General features: G+C 28.7%; 1 protein-coding gene across 1 annotated transcript in view; it reads right to left on the bottom strand.

Moving 5' to 3' along the window:
* Positions 1–537: 537 nt before the first annotated feature.
* LOC101241003 (uncharacterized) overlaps positions 538–17,529 on the bottom strand; it is a 94,907-nt gene continuing 77,915 nt past the window's right edge. Inside the window, exons 18-23 of the mRNA XM_065820374.1 lie at positions 10,957–11,074; positions 10,150–10,438; positions 8,507–8,750; positions 7,482–7,696; positions 6,036–6,194; positions 538–787 (exon numbers count right to left, since the gene is read on the bottom strand). Coding sequence (XP_065676446.1) covers positions 651–787; positions 6,036–6,194; positions 7,482–7,696; positions 8,507–8,750; positions 10,150–10,438; positions 10,957–11,074 — 1,162 coding nt within the window. The 3' untranslated portion in view covers positions 538–650. The remainder of the gene's footprint in view (positions 788–6,035; positions 6,195–7,481; positions 7,697–8,506; positions 8,751–10,149; positions 10,439–10,956; positions 11,075–17,529) is intronic.

The following is a 17,529-nucleotide window of genomic DNA, read 5'->3' as shown; positions in this document are numbered from 1 at the left end:
ATTTGTTCTCTTAAAAAGAGTTGAACCCTTACCCATGATTGCCGATATAAATAAGTCCTATGATATAAGTTATGCAAGTTTTATGATCCACAGTTGTACGCTAACATGATGCAAAGTTAAAAATTATATACTCTATTTAAAACTTTTTGGCCTACAAATTATAGTTTTTTTGTGAGCTTTATGGGAAATTATAGTTTTTTGTGGGCCTTGTCGACATACAGACAAACATACTCTAGACTATCTAAAGTAGCTTTTAAAAAGTATTTAAATTTTTTTTTAAATCTGACCTATTAAATGTGTTTTTTTATAATTATTTTTTTATAATTATTAATTTTATAATTAGACACTGGATTTAAAAAATCAGCTCTTAAAAAAGTATATTTAAAAGTTAATTAAGAAACACTAAGGATTTTTTTTTTTGAATGAGAATTTAAACGAATATGCAAAACGCAGAACCCATGTTCCTACGCTTTTCTTTCATATTCTAAACTAAATGTATATACACGCGAAAAGTTTATAATAGGAAAATTATCGTACTTAAAAAATAATTTTAATTATTAAGTAAAACGTGTTTGTAATTATGTACAAATTGTAGAAAACTATAAAATCGTATAAAGATTTGAATTTGAAAAATTTCAAATGGAGGTTTATTAATTGTCATGCTTCAGTTTTTTAGTTTGCTTTTTTGGCTGTAAACTGTTCTTCAGCGACCCTTTTCCATTTTTTGGAGAATATTTTTCATACATTGGTTTCAATTGTGGACGATCAGAAAACATCGCTTTATTTTCTAAAAAAAAATTAAACAAATAAACAGCTTATAATAGAAAGAATAACACAGATACGCACGCACTTTATTGCGATAACTAATAACTGTATACACACTAGGGGTATAAAATAAAAAAGAATTTTAGGATTTTTAAATGAGCATATCACCTAGTTATGAGCTTTTATATTTTGAAAAAAATGACAATAACTTTAAGGTAATTCCTTTTAAAAACTCACGCACCAAATGAATTATGTTACCTAAGGGATTGTCCGAAAATTACATAACGCTAAATTTATTTAACAGAAGTCGGAGATTTTCATTAAACTTAACGCACTATTTTGATTTTTGATTTAACTTAATGCTCTGCGAGGGAACACTTTTTTGTTTCGTTTATTAGTGAAATTTAGCGTTGCGTAATTTAATATAATCAAATAATAAATTGTATAAGGCATTACAAGTTCAGTTATTACACAACTATTCAATATATCAAACAAAAATTCTATTGCAACCAAAATATCAAGAGACGTATGGAAAAAGAATTGATTCACTTAGAGAAAAGCAAAAGATTACGTAAGAGTCAATCTCAAGAATCATTAGGAACAATATTTACCGATACACCAGCTTGGCATCAGACTGTAAAAATATGAAAGAACGAATAAAGAAAGTTTCAGATGGATGTTTAGAACTATGAGCTAATTTGAATTTTCCAACAATAGACATAAGATAAGTGCAAAGAATAATAGAAAATTTGATTAAAAAGAGATAAATAGAAATCAAAAAACCATGTAATTATAGTTTTGAAGGTTTATTAGATATAAAGAAAGAGGTAAAACCTTTATTTAAAGCAATTAGAGACTGGTAGAGTGGGATATGCTACAATGAAGCCTGATGATCCTAAAAAAACACATCCTTCAAAGAAAATTAAAATTTGAAACGCTCCATCAATGCCATCAACTTCAATTCTGAATGAATACAGAGAGGAACACAGTCAGTAAGTGGCAGTGATTATGAACCTTCAATAAATATTAATAAACGAATTAATACAATCGCATAAAAAAAGGTGACCAAGAGCTGACCGAAAACTACAAATCAAAAATCCTTCAACAAATCCAGAAAGATCTTGATTTTAATGATGAGAAAATGTCTTTGGCAACTTGTATCTCATGCCGATCTCAGATTGGAAAGCTTTGTGATGGGAAAACAACTATTGTGCCAAAACTTTACCACTTTGAGACAATTTTAATCAAACCTGCAACTCGTTTTTCTAATATTTGTGAGTGTTTACTCTGCCAAATTGCCAAGCTCAAGGGAAAAGAAAAGCATCCATTCAGCAAATTCCAAGACTAAGAGCCCAAACTCCCACAGCAGGCTTCTCAAAGTGCTAGAAAACGTTGCACAAAGTGCTTGTCAATAATTGGATGTGGGCTTCCTCACAACTGCACTTTAGGAACTTGCCATGAAAATCTGAGGAAAATTGCAGCTGCAGATCCCGTAGTAGCAGAGCAAGTTGCGTCAGCAGTTTTGGCTTCTAAAAGTGTCTCTCCAAATGGAACCATCAGGCTTAGTTAACCAAGTGGAAAGACGTTGTCTATGAGAAGAGGTATGTTGTGCTGATTTGATATTGTTAATTTAAAAAAACATTTGAACTTGTCAATCAAATATTTTAATAGGGCTAAATAGGGAGAGGCAAAATTAAAGTAAATTAAAAATTCTCCTTCAATATTCTTAATTGATTCTAATTTAATTTACTTAAAAAATATCCTTATTATATTTTGTTTTAAATTAAATTCTTAAATCTTTATCTAGTTTAATCACTTGATTGATTTTGAACTTTCTATTTTTTTTGTTTAGGTCCATCATCAGCTCAGCAACTTTTTAAAGAACCTCTTACAACCGAAAATATGGTTCAAATACAGCAGAATACTGGGCTGCCCAACAATGGAATGAGAAAACTTGGCTCAGCCCTGAATCAAATTAGTCCTATAAGATTGGTGGAGCCAAGTTTTTGTCTAAAGTTTGCTCAAGTTGGCCAAAAGCTTCATGATCAATTTATTGTCAGCAGCATAACTCTGGCAGAAAATAAGGAATCATGCCAGCTGGTTCATTGCCAAAGTTTCAGCAGTCTCAGTGAAGCCTTTAAATCAGCTCGAAAATTAACAGAATCTGCCATTTTGGAGTTGGGAATTGATGAAGGAGGCTCCTTTCTGAAAGTAAGCTTCACTCGCATTGTTTTGGAGGAGGATAAAACACCACCAAACAGCCCAGTTCAGAAAACTATCAAACTGATGTCTTAACTCTCAACCAAAGCAACAAGTGTAAAGCAATAAATCCTGATAGCACTTGCATAAAACACTTCAGAGAGCTACCATAATGTGAAGGCTATTTTGAATCTCATTCAATTTCAAGAAGAATGTCAGAAAGATTCTCAAGCTGGCAAACATTTTATGTGGAATACAGTCTCACAGCAGCAAGTATCCATGTTGTTGGTGTGATGCCTCATCTCCAAAACTGTGGCCTCCTGAGAACTTTTGGTGAGATCAGAAAACAACATTCCGAATTCATCAGAGCAGGAGGAGATTTGAGAAAATCAAAGGAGTTAAAAAATGTTGTTCACTTGCCAATACTCGATTTTCCAGATGACAAGCTTGTCCTGAGGCTATTCCACCCATGGAGCTTCATTTGCTACTTGGTGTGGTAAATCACTTGATCAAAACTTTTTGTGATCTTTGGCCCAAAGCCAAGGAATAGCCCTCATCACTTCACATTCCCATCCAGCCTTTCCATGGTGGTCATTTCAATGGGAATGGCTACATGAAGCTCTTGAGAGGTGTGAGCAAACTCTAACTGCTTTCAGAAAAGGAAATTTTTGCTCAAGCTCGTGGCTTTATTCAAACACTTATGCAATTCAAGGATGCTGTAACTTCTCGCTTTGGCCAGAATTTGGACCCTGACTACGAATCCAAGATTGCTCAATTCCAACAGAGCTACATTAAACTTCCAATTTCAGTTACCCCTAAAGCGCATGCAGTGTTTTTCCATGTGCCTCAGTTCATCAAGACGAAAAAAATGGGATTGGGCCTCTTCAGTGAGCAGGCAACAGAAGCCTTGCACTCAAACTTCAAGGTTCATTGGGATAGGTACAAACAAGATTCTTCCCACCCTGATTATGCCAAGCATCTCCTGAAATGTGTAACTGAGTATAATAGCAAGAAAACCTAAACTCTGCACTAGAAAGATTTTTTACATAATTTATTTCAGCAAAAAAAGTTTGAAACATTTGCTTTCCCATGTGTCTTTCCTTGAAGAGTATTTTAATTAATTATCAGAAAGAAAATTGTTATTTATCTCGTAAGTGAAGTCTTGCAGAAAATAAATGAATAAAATTAAAAAGTCCCTATTTTTACAGATCTAGATATCATGTTTTATCATGTCAAATAAGTCCGTTGGATTTCAATGCAGGATTTTGAAATTATTCATTTTGTGCTACAATTAGTATACACAATTACCACCTAAAAGGATTTTCATATGGTATTTCATTGGTATTAGGACCCCAAATCTACAAACTGTGTGTGGAGATTAGAAGATGTGGAATTCATTTAACTGCTTCTTTTGGAGCCATGTTGACACTAATTCTTTTTCCCTTGCCACAGTGCTATATCTCCTCCAGAGGAAAAAAAAGGATGTATATTTTCCCTTATCATCTTTTGACAACTTTCCCCTCTCCCTTAAACTAAACCATTTGGAGTATCATCAACTCCATAGTTTACAAACTGGGGGGCTTCATTATGATTGTAAAGCCTAGTGATATCAACATCTGCCTGCCATACACTTGCTTCTAATTGATTAGCATCAATGAAAATATTAATTTTTATAAGTTCTGCAGTTTACCCATTTTGATGGTTACACATCATTTCTTTTGTGCAGTTAAGGGCACAATTTATAGAAACAGTTCCGCCATTTTTTTGTGATGCATTTTTGATATTTTGTATCCCAGAACTTCCAAAAAGACTTGCTAAGTTTCTTTATTTCGAGAAAAGCTCGTGGAAATTTTTCCAAATTGATCGCGGCCCAATCATGTTTATTGGTGATTGACACCACTCAACTGCTTCCCTTAACTGCTTATTTTTCATCTCTATGCATCTCCTATAAAGTTGCATCTTGATTTGTTAGTTGGCTTATCTCTAAGATTAAAAGACTAAATAACTTTCTAACCAAAATTGGAAGCAATACAACCAATTATTTAACCTGAAATACTGAGGTCCCTATTGAAAATGTATATCCTAAATATTTATCTAAAGGCATGAAAATGGTACTCCAAAACATTCAACTTTTTGGTATTTTAACAGGAGAATTTTGCTAACTTTTAGAAGTAAAAATTAAGTGGTTGAATTATATTTCAACATAATCTTGACTCTAATCCATAATCTCAACACTCTGATTTGTAATCTCAATACTATGGTTTTACAAGTTTTTCAATTTGTCAATAGCTTCTCTCTCTAGAAGTTAGATTATGTTCCTGTTGTTCGCTGCATTGTAGGGTCTTCAGAATGATATCCTTGTTTTCCATCTTCTTAAAACTTGGTTTAAAGCTATAACTCCATTTAAAAATCATGATCAATCAGTTAAAAATAATTTTGCTCAAAAGTATTGTATACCCTCCCCCTCCCTCTGACAACTTGTTTATCCGCGCAGCAGCCTTGTTCGTCAAGGTTCGTGTTTCGGAGTTATAGAGTTGAGAGAGGGTTATAACCACTATTAAGTAGCCTCCTCATCTGTAGTGGCTTTATCGGCCTTGAGGAAGTTAAAAAAAAAAAAAAAAAAAAAAAAAAAAAAAAAACTATAAATTTTTGAGAATTTTATTTTGAATTTTAATTGAACTTATTTTTTTTCATATAAAACTATTTTTAGATCAAATTGAACATTTTTTTCATTAACTTAAATTATAGATAAGAACCGACTTTTTCCGATAACATTTTAAAATTTCTGACCAGTGAACAAGGAAAACAAAACCTTAGGAAACTATTTTTAAAAAAATACATTCTTGTTACATCATACTGTATTACACTGAAAGTATATCATGTATTAATGTATTACACTGAAAATATAGCATAATCTTATGATACAAAAATTTATTTGTTAAATCATCATTTAATTAAATCATATCCTTAACAGTAAATGTACCTTTGTAAATGTGCTTGAAAAAAATTTAATCATCAAATTATTTGAACGCTTTAAAATGTTGACTAAAATAAAAATCTTCAATAAATACCTTTTGTTGTATGAGCGATATGACTTCGTTGAACCAAGACAATATTTTTAGACTTATTTACTAATCTATTTCTTAATTGCGCCAAAAAACTTCTTTTTGAAGACGCAATTCCAAGAATTTGGTTTAAATTGTTACATGTTTCAATAGGGGAGAAACTTCCTAATAAGAAATATAAAAATGACAAAAAATAAGAATAAAATGTTAAATAAATAACAACAAATATAAATAAATAACAATAAATAAACAACAAGAACTAACAATAAAAAATATAAAAGTATTAAATACAATTATGAAATATAATAGAAAAATAACAATAATAAGAAATAACAAAAAGTATCAAAATAAATGTTTATCATGAAACATTTAACATAAGGGAATATTTACAAAAACATTTAAAATACTCACTTAAGAAACAAACAGGTTCACTAAAAAAAACAACTAAAAAATAATGACATTAAATAGTTACATTACTTTAATTTAAAAAAAAGTATTAATATGAGATAAAGTGTTTTGTGGTAAAAGTTATATCTTTAAAAGTAAAAGTATATCTTTAAAGATAAATATTTTATTGCAATTTTAGAATTTTGATTAATATGACTAGTATATAAAGTAATAAGGCATTCAAAAAAACAATATTGATTTCACCCAACACACCATTGACAACCTATATATACACATTTTCTCATATCTATGGTAAAATATTTAGGGCAACAATAATCTATGACTGCGTTTGTTAAAATCCAAGATAAGTTGTGCTTTGAACACCCAACAGTAGTTATTTGCAGCAATTTATTAAAAAAAAACAAAAAACATTACTTAATAAATAATAAATAAGTTTGGTTTGATTAATAAACTCTTTTTAATAATGTAACTATGTTTAATTATGTAATTATCTATTTAGTTACGTAATCATGGTAATTAATAATATAATAATTATAATTTATGAAATAACTGTTGCTTAACTATTTAAATGTTTAACAGACACTAAAATCTTACTATAACACCATTTATTAACTACCAACATTCTAATTTGATACGTCACAAATTAAACCAATCACAAATCAGCTAAAATCGTTTATGTTTTTGTTTTGAAATTACTATTTTTAGATTTACCAATTATTTATTTAAATGTTATTTTAGTCTTATTTCTAAGTTATTTTTTTTTCTCTTTAAAATAATCCAGACTGTTTATTACTTTAAATTTTATTCTACAGAATATTAACAAAAAAATAATAATAACAATAAAACATTATCAAAAGGTAATAGTAGATAAAACTAAATTGATAACAGAATAATTACAGCTGAATATATATATAGCAGACATTTTATATGTTGAATACAAAGTGGACATGTTGAATACATAGTGAACATTTTTATGCAGTATTTAATTCTAAATAAATAACAAAGATAAAAAAATATACTGTAGTTATTGTTAAACAACCATACCTTTTAAAACATTTGATGTGTATTCACCAATAACATTACCAGCAGGACGATACCTAGCAACAGAATAATGACAGGTCATGTTGCCTGTCTTTTTGGTTGCAAAACCAAATCCAAACTTAGTTGAGCTTTTCCATACCAGTTGTGTAAAATGACCAGTGACAGTTTGTGATTTACTTTCCTCAAATAGGTATGGAGATTGACAAACTTCTTTATACCTGTTTTAAAAAAACAAAAAATCTAGTCATAGCAAGAAAAAAGGAATTTAGCTACACTGGCCACTATTCACAAAACATAATACCACTATTCACAAAACATAAATTAATATGCCAAATTGCAAGATTTCTGTTTAAGAGTTTTACAAAAAAAAAAAAAATTTTTTTTAATAAACTGAGCAACTTTGAACAACATTTTAAAAGACAGGTACATTTCATTCATCAGAATATCTCAAGTGTGTGTTATGGAAAAGTATATTTCTTTCCTGTCCAAAAAACAGATTTCTAAAATTGCTACTCCTACTGATTGAGTTAAATCTTTTTTCGAATAATCAAATCTGAAAAGCCTCCGTGTTTGCATACTTTTGACAATGAAATGGTCTTGCAGCTTTTGTAGCCTACAATCTGCTACTTCTACACACCCTCTGACAAAATGTCAACAAAAAAAACTGCTTAAACTTTTTGAAAACTTTTTTGAAAATCAAAAAGATGAAAAGACATCTTGCAACTAAAGTACAAAATCCTTCATCTAGCTTGTATGTTTCTCAGCAGAATTGCTCTATATTATTGCAACAGTATTGCTATATACTATTGCAGCAGTATTACTTTATATTCTAACTTGCAATAATATGATGCATAATAGCAATTCAATTTAAAAAAATATATAAATCAAAAAATTGTGGATCTTCTAGAAAAAAAAAACTTGAATATTCTAGAAAATTATTCTAAAGATTGTAACCTGGATCCAATTGAAAAAAAAGATCTGAATTTTTTTTTAAATAAATACAAACAGATTAACATAAAACTATTTACCAGTCTTTGACTGGTAGAACAGCTTGATAATCACTTGGTTCTGAAGAGCACCGATAAGCCAAGTTTTCGCCGTCATTTTTCCTCTCTTCTGGAGAAGCATGTTGCAAAGACTGTTTAGAAGCAATTTTGTATGCATATTTAGCAGCATCTTCATTCATGTCATCATCTAACTTGAGATCAGGTACACCATGAATTTTGCGCAGAATATTGTGTGCTTCTAAGGCATTGCGAGCAAATTTGTATTCTACATGAAAAACAAAATTAAGTTCAATCATTGAATTAAGTAAAAAAAAAAACTCTTCTAAAAATAACAAATGGAGTTTACTTATGCACAATATATGAAGAATTGTTTTGTGAAATGAAATTTGAAACTTGATATCTTACATCACAATAATTACATCACAAACTGACTAATTAAAATTTAGAAAAAATCAATTTTTTCTAAAACTGTTTTTAAATTTTCAAAAATATAAAGAAAATATCTGTCTTTGATAAGCAAATATTTTGGCTAGTATATAAACATATAATATATTCTGTATATTTATAAAACTATAATATATAGTTTACAACCACAATTACTGCAGAATTAAAAAATTAATTACCTAGATCAATTATTTACACCCTAGATCAATTATTTTCTATATTCATTTTGACATTTTCTAATGTTTTTTATAAACGTTTGTGTATTGCATATTAATGCATGTTTTTCTATTGTATGTTAATGTGCATTAGCAGGCAGGGAGTATATTTTTGATATAAATTACACATTTTTTAATTTTTGTGTATTTATTGTTTTCTTTTTACATTCATTTAAGAAATAGTCTTTCTATTTATTATTTTTTAAAGCTTGCCTTAGATGATCTGGTTGCTCATTTGAATGTCCTATTTATGCAATAGAAGTATTTGTTAAAATATTGCGTATACAAAAACATTTTTTATTTTTAAAATTTATTCTTACACCTTATTGTGATTTTAATGTGCATGCTATCATGTTTGGTAGTTAAGCCATGTACATTTAATTTTTATGTGCAAGGTTTAACTAACATGATAGTTAAACCTTTAAATTAAACCTGTATGGTTTAAACACCATGTTGAATAGTTAAACCATCCACATTTAGGTCAAATATACTTGGTTCAACTACCATGTTTAATAGTTAAACCATGCGTATTTATTTTAAATGTGCATGGTTTAACTATCATTTTTAACTGCTAACTACATTGATTGACTTGAATATCATATTTGGTAGTTATCTTGATTCAACAAATTTAATGTCATTGAAACTGGTTAACTTTTATTGTAATTAGCTTTTGAAATTTAAAAATAGTAAATAAAATTTAAAAGTAAATATTTTGAAAAACATTTTTCTAGTGAGTATGTTAATTTTAAGATGATTTAAAAATAAACAAAAAATTTAAATTTTGTTACAGGATCTCAACTATTTAAGAGACATGCAGACATGAATTAGACTTTAAAAGAAGACATTAAAATCAGGTAATAGTACAAAACTAAAATATAAAGATAAAAATGGATAATTTTTTAAAGGAATAATATTTAAATTATTTTTTAATATATAAATTGCAACTTAGTTCAATTTAATTTTATATAATGTATAAATTTTTAAAACAAAATTGAACTTAAAAACCTTCTGAAGGAAATTGTATATCAGGTTCCGACAAAGTAGATTGTATTTCATTTTCTGAAGATGAAGGTGGTGATTCAGGTTGGGGAACAGGCACAGAATTATTCTCTGGAGCATTAACATTTTCCATTGAGTTCTCCAATAAATCATAAGCAACCTGTAATGTGTTGTTTTTATCTTCACACATAACATCTGCATCAAAATCTCCAGTGAGCACATTGGCTTGAAACTCACCTTCCTTGTTGCCTTTTGGAGTATAGAGAGCTACAACAGCATCACAGTGTTCTTCATTCTACAGATATATAGGTATAAATATATATATTTTTTGTTTAAGTTTCCATAAATTTCTTTTTTCAATAGCTTTTTCTAATTTAAACATGACATTATGGAAGAGATAAAACAATTAAATACTTTTTATTGAAATGAATAATAATATTTTGAGTTTAATAATAATTTATTAACATATTAATTATTTTTCAAATCGCACCTGGATGCATGCAAATGATAAACAAAATAAAAAATTGAAACTTAATTTTGATTAAGTTCTACTGATGAATTCAGTAAACTAGGAAAGCTTCTTATTTGAGAAATCAACAAACTACTAAAGATTTAAAGGAATCAGGAAATTATTAAATAATTACACAAAAACTATTGTTAAAAAAATTAAGAAATAATAAAAAATTCATATTTATATTTAAAAAAACACAAATTTTAAATTTATTTTTATACAAATTAAATTATAAATCTTTTAATAAAACTATATTTTAAATATTCTTCTGAAAAATTCTTCTAAACAATTTAAGTGCTTACCATTTTAATTTTAGCGTATCCCATGCCTAATTTTGTAGAATTTTTCCATATAAGTTGAGTGCCAGAGTTCATAATCTTTGTTTCCCATGCATTCTGCTCACAAAATGCATTACCCCACCTAAATTATAAATTTTACTTACAATATAAATGCGTTTGAGTAAAATGTATGATGTCGGTAATGAAATAAAAAACAAAACAAAAACAGAAAACTCAAAATGAATAAAATGTCACATTCAAAGAAAAAATTTTTATTTTAAACAAAATATTATGAAAAATAAATGCATTAAAAAAAGTTTTGAAAACATGCAATTTATTATAAAAACCATTAACTTTTACCACTAAAATATTAAATGGAAAAAAATGCAGAAATTACAACTTTAAATTTGCAAAAAAGTATACTCCAAAATGTAATGCAAGACTAAAGAAATTGTAATGATTGGAAAAATTTTGATTATAAAAAAGGTAAAGCAAAAACTATTAATACAAAGTAGGATAGCTTGAGCTATTGCGGGTCAACATTTAAATTAGTCCAATTATTAATTTTAATTAGTTGATGTTAGCTAAATTTAAAGTCTGATCTTTTTAGAATGTAGCTACAACATAGCCTGCTAGAAAGATATAACCCAAGCATAACCTGATACATTAATAATATACAGCCTGTAGATTAATCACCTACTAAAATATAATATACAATATTTATAATTTCTTTAAACATTAATCAATAGAATTAGTATACTTTAAATATATATTTTTTCAATATTAAGTACGTAAAATTAAAAACTCAATAAATGAAAAATTAATAAAATTAAAAATGGCAGGAATTTCGTTGATTATTTAATACAAAACAAATTTTGTTAAATTTTAATAGTATTAATAGATATTACAAATATTAATAAAAATTATTAATAAGCAAATACTTAATTAATCGAAATGAAGTCTTGCATTGCACTTTTTTCACAAAATTAAAATTTAAACAAGATTTGATTTAAAATTTGAATATTGATTGCATAACAGAAATTTAGTAACATGAACAAAAACAAAGTAATAGTAGTTGCTTGTGGAAGGTCTCTAGGCAAAGACTTTAAGGGTAAGCAAAAAAATTCTATTGATTTACTAAACCAAGACCTCCAAGACAGGGGCATTTTAAGTTTCCTTCTAAGAGCATTTGCCCAAAGCAAATCCTACAAAGCAGCAGAACATGGGGTAGGTTGTATTAGATTACATTTTACCAGTCGCAGGTTGATAGTGATGATCCTAACCTTGAGTAGCATTATTCTAACATTTTGAATATATAACTTAAAAAAATATTTATCTAAAGGATACTGGAGATTAAGGAGAATAGTTTGTTATATGATTGAAATTATAAGCCAGTCACTAAGCTAACACCACACCAGAGGTTCATACAGAACACAAACATACAAATAGCAACTTATGGTGAGTGAACACTGTGTCAAAGTATAATAATATTGAACTATAATAACATTGAACTATTATAATATTGAAAGTATGATAAAAAGGGACAGTCTTAGCAAACACTAATTTTAAAATGGATTGGTTTTCACAAGAGATCAGAATAAATGTTAAATGACTTTACATAAAGAAATATAATAAATGTGACAATTAATCAATAAGAGAATATTAAAATTATTCCAATAATGAAAAGCAATACAAAACTGAGTTTTTATTGGTTTATAACTAACCCTTGCTATCCTAAGCTGTCACAGAAGAGAGCTTGCATTCAAGATCGACTGCTCTAATCAATCAAAAATATGATGAGTTTCGGAACATATAATTTTAGTCTCAGCAAATAGAGAATATAATAAAGATAAAATTGTCATTTATTAAATAATAAATAGAGAGATCATAGCATGCCTAATCCACCTAAAAAATTGACAATGAAGTTAAATATTAAATGAATATTATAACAATATTAGATGAATAAAGAGAAAGAAAAATGTTGTCAATTTGACTAGAAATAATGTTTTAGTATTACAGTCATGATTTTAATTAGAGAATTTGATTCAGGAATAGCACATGGCAACATAACCTATGCAATTTCCTCATACCTTTTAACCAACCTAAAAAACTTCTAATAAATATAAATGTATATATGTATATGTATGTATGTATATATATATTTATTTATACATATATATATATATATATATATAAATATAAATAAATATATATATATATAAATAAATATATATATATATATATTATATATATATATATAAATATATATATATATATATATATGTATATGTATAGTATATGTATATGTAAATGTATATGTATATGTATATGTATATGTATATATATATATATATATATATATATATATATATATCAGGTCTTGGAATTAGGAAAAATATGGTCGGGAATAATTTGCTGACCTCAATCTGTGTGAGGTCGGCATCAGTTCGGCAGAAAAACTGTTAAACAAAGGTTTGACCATAAAACATAGAAACGAGGTCAGCAATTTAGTGTTAATATCAAACACTTCTAGGTTGGCAGTTACGTTGGCATAGCCAAATGCCGACCCTAATTCGGAGGGTTAATATATATATATTAAGGTGTGACAGCTGCCCCAACTTTATCGTATGATGCTGTTCATATTCATATTCTGGTATTGTATTTAGTCATAAAAATAAGATATATAATGTTTTTTTTTAAGATTAATCCACAATTGAATGAGCACCGCCAAATTTAAAATACAGAATTTAGCCTAAAAATCATTATTTCTCCTACATTCTAATACCATGGTGGAGCTTAGAAAACAAAAACGGTTTTCTTATATTAAATACAGCTATGCAAAGACAAGATGATATGAAAAAGTTTTTTTACATGGTGTAATAAGGTATTATTGTCTAAATGAGATTATTCATTTTCCTGAACTAGAAACCACGATTTCTATTTTTGTGCACAAAATCGCTTTCGCCGATTAGGAATCCGTTGTCTATCAGATTCTACTACTTAGAGAATATCTTGAAAGTGCTTCTCACCCCTAGTTACACCTAGAAAGTCATGGCACACCTTTACACCATGTTCTGCTGCCTCATTTACCACCTGAAGTTAGTCGACAATCAGCTTCATGTTTTGATAATCTTCCCTATTAATCCGATCATGTGCTGGAGCGTAGAGGATATTATAGGGCTTACCAAAGATGCTAAAAAATCTGAATGAATCCAGCCCAATTAGGTCAACTAAAGAAGTACCATATTCTATTGTAGGAGGAAGATAGGACTTGCCATATCCCCCAAAGTTAAGTCCAACTCTTTTGTGACAGAAGTCTTTTCAAAGATAAGAATGGATTTCTTCATTTCCTCTTTAGTTTCTACTGCTGCCATAGATGAGAACAGAGCCAATGGAATCAACTCCTCAGCTAAGTACTGAGTGTGCCGACTGAATGCTATACAAGCACTTTCAACTAGAGTTGAGTCATGCTCAGCAAATTTTACCAGGTTTTTCACTAAAATCAAATCATTAACTGGTGCACTAGCTGGTACAGAACAAACAAGCCACCACTGCATATATACTGAAACTGTGAACACAACAAATTGTTCCAATTTTCTTATTTAGTTGCTAGTAACAACTTCAGCTTTTTGAAAATGTTCTTTGATCTGTCCAGACAGAAGCACAACCTTTAGAGTATAAAGGAGTTTACTCATCCACCTTGCTTTGCGAAGGGCACCAAGATAGCGCATCTTGAAGTTCTTTGGTTCAGATCCCTTAGTTATTATAAGCAAACAAAGCTGAACCAGCTCTTTGTAGTCACTTCGTGTGAAAGATTGTATTAAAGATTCACAAAAAAAATTAGCCATCTCTTGCTGGTGTTCTTCTTTTATAAATATCATACTAGGGTAATCATACTTCATTTGTTCATCTGATGATAGTTAAGGGATATGTTTTTTGAACCTAGAAAAGTGAAAAAGATATTAAATAAATGTTACCTTGTAAGTTAAAAATATAGAGAGTAAGTTCACTCATCCCAACTTTTACAATTAGCTTTTTACTATTATATGTGTCTCTTCATTGATTGGAGGTAATCACTAATGGTATATTCTATTAGACTCACTTTTAAAAGATCAAAATATTAGGACTAGCTGATGTCTCAACTTTCAAACTTTCCCAGCAATGACTCAAAAGTAATTCACCCACATGCCTTCGACAAGCAAACCAGAATAGGGCACGATCTAATTCCTTCTGTAAAGACACACATGCAGCAGTTCTCTTTCCTGAAAATGCATACCTTTACAGTGTAGATGTAAGATCTTCATTCATATATTCTAAATTTAATTAATTAAGTCTTCCTGTATTTGATAAAGTTGTATCAAAAACCATACCAATAACATTTTCTTCACAATTCCATTCTCTAAGAAGTTTTTTAGTTGCTTTTGATATGATGTCTCTAAGGACTTTACCAGTTTCTTTAGTTGATTTTGGAAGTGGCAGAACACCAAGGAGCTTTGTCCCATCAGTCTTAGACACAAGAATTAGCAATCGGTCATCTGTTCCTTCGGAATCAAGAGTGTCCATAAGTTTTCCATCCCAATGCACAAGCATTATAGGCAATGGTACCCAATTTTCTTTGATCTTCAAACTTATTTCAGGTACAATCGCGGTTCTATACTGGTGGGCTGTCCTTGCATTTAGACATAGCTTGTAAGGGTCACCCCCACATGTTGCTACAAAGGAATACACAACTGCACTTAGTTGGGTTAATAAGATATTGTTATGGATACTACATGAAACAAGATCAGGGTTTTTCAATATATCATGAGGAACAAAGATATCTATGCCACATTTAACTAATCTTCTGTGTTTCCTATTTTGTGCTATGGTGGTACCTTCTTTAATATTCTCATCCTCACATTCTGTGCCTGGTTCAAGATTTATCATTTCAAAAGTACGTTTACATGGGTTTATTTCTTCTCGCTCCAGATGATGTTTTTGTCTTTCTATTCACTTTTTTGTCTTTTCAGTGACAACTTTATCCAACCCAGAATATGTAGCTACTCTATCATTCAACATGCTTTTCATAAATTCAATATCAACATCAATGGCATCTTGTTCAACTTTAGTTATCCCCTTTTTCTTAGCGACCATGTCCTTTAGAACTGTGTTCTTATAAAATTTCAATTCTGATTTAAATTTTATTATTCTAGGTTCATCCTTTCGCCTTCTATAATCTTTCAATTTCATCAAAGTAATGAATTCCTTTTCATAGTAATCTATGATTACTTTACCAATATTGTTTCTGCCTTCTAGAGTTGGAATATTGGCTTTCTGATAGTGTAAGAGCACATTCTCTATAGCTGCAGATTATGTAATAACATATAATAATATTTATCTGAAAAAATATCAATACATATACTTTTCTGAAAGGAGTTCAAGTTACAGTTTAAAGTCATTAATAAATAATAATAAACTAATCTGAAGTTGAAAACTTCTGATATTAATGACAATGATATATAATATTAGAAAAAAATGATAATAACAATAACAATAATAATATTTATTATGTTATACAAAATTGAAAACAAATATATTTGTTGTTTTCTTTCTTTGTCATCATAATTTTATTATCCTTGTTTCCACATTTGCACGGGTTAAATGTTAATGCCATATACACAATCTTGAGTACCTTCTGATTTAATTAAAGTTTTTTCAATTACAATTTAAAAAACTTTAAAGATGACCTAGTGTAAATAATGAAACAAAAACAAATTTAAGTAAAACAAAGATTATTAATAACAATAAAATGGCTTAACTCACAACATCAGGATCGGGCTAGGGTCGAGGGGTTGGACCCCCCCTGGCCCCTGCCAGACATGAAGGTCCTGGGCCCCACTATAAAACAAGATGATCAAGTAAAACACACAAAAAAACATGAATATTAATAATAAATAATGTTTATATGCTTCAATTTTGTAAAAACAATGCAATAAATATTGTAGTTATTTCAAGAATTAAATTACTAGTCGCATTTTACTCAATAACATTATTAGAAATATCCTCTACCCTTATCTCCAAAAAACCAAAACTAAACCCTTAGGTGATTAAAGGTTTTATTTATTTGTGCTTAATTTTTTGCTACAATAAGGGCCTTATCTATGTCCCCAGGTCCCTTAGTGCCAGTCTGACCCTGCCCAATATACTGAATAAAAATGATAAAAAACAAAAACTTTGCAAGGAAATTTTACATAAATGCTAATTAGACCAATATGCAATACTAAAATTATGAACAGCCCTCTTTGATAAAAATTTAACATTTTAGGGGCAAATGTCACACCCTATTTATATATATATATATATATATATATATATATATATATATATATATATATATATATATATATATATATATATATATATATATATATACTTATAAAAATGTTGATAACCTATATGTATATAGATTACCAGAATTTATTTTTTTTTAAAACTGGTTTTTTCTTTTTTTTTTTAAATTCTAATTGTTTTGACAGGTAGTTGCTTCTGAGGAAAATTATCAGCCAATAAAAAGTTCTCGGTACAATTTAATGAAGATTGATAGATTTTCAATTGAGG

The sequence above is a fragment of the Hydra vulgaris genome, chromosome 15, assembly GCF_038396675.1.
Source record: "Hydra vulgaris chromosome 15, alternate assembly HydraT2T_AEP".
Classification (NCBI taxonomy): domain Eukaryota; kingdom Metazoa; phylum Cnidaria; class Hydrozoa; order Anthoathecata; family Hydridae; genus Hydra; species Hydra vulgaris.
This window is presented reverse-complemented; position numbering and strand designations above follow the sequence as displayed.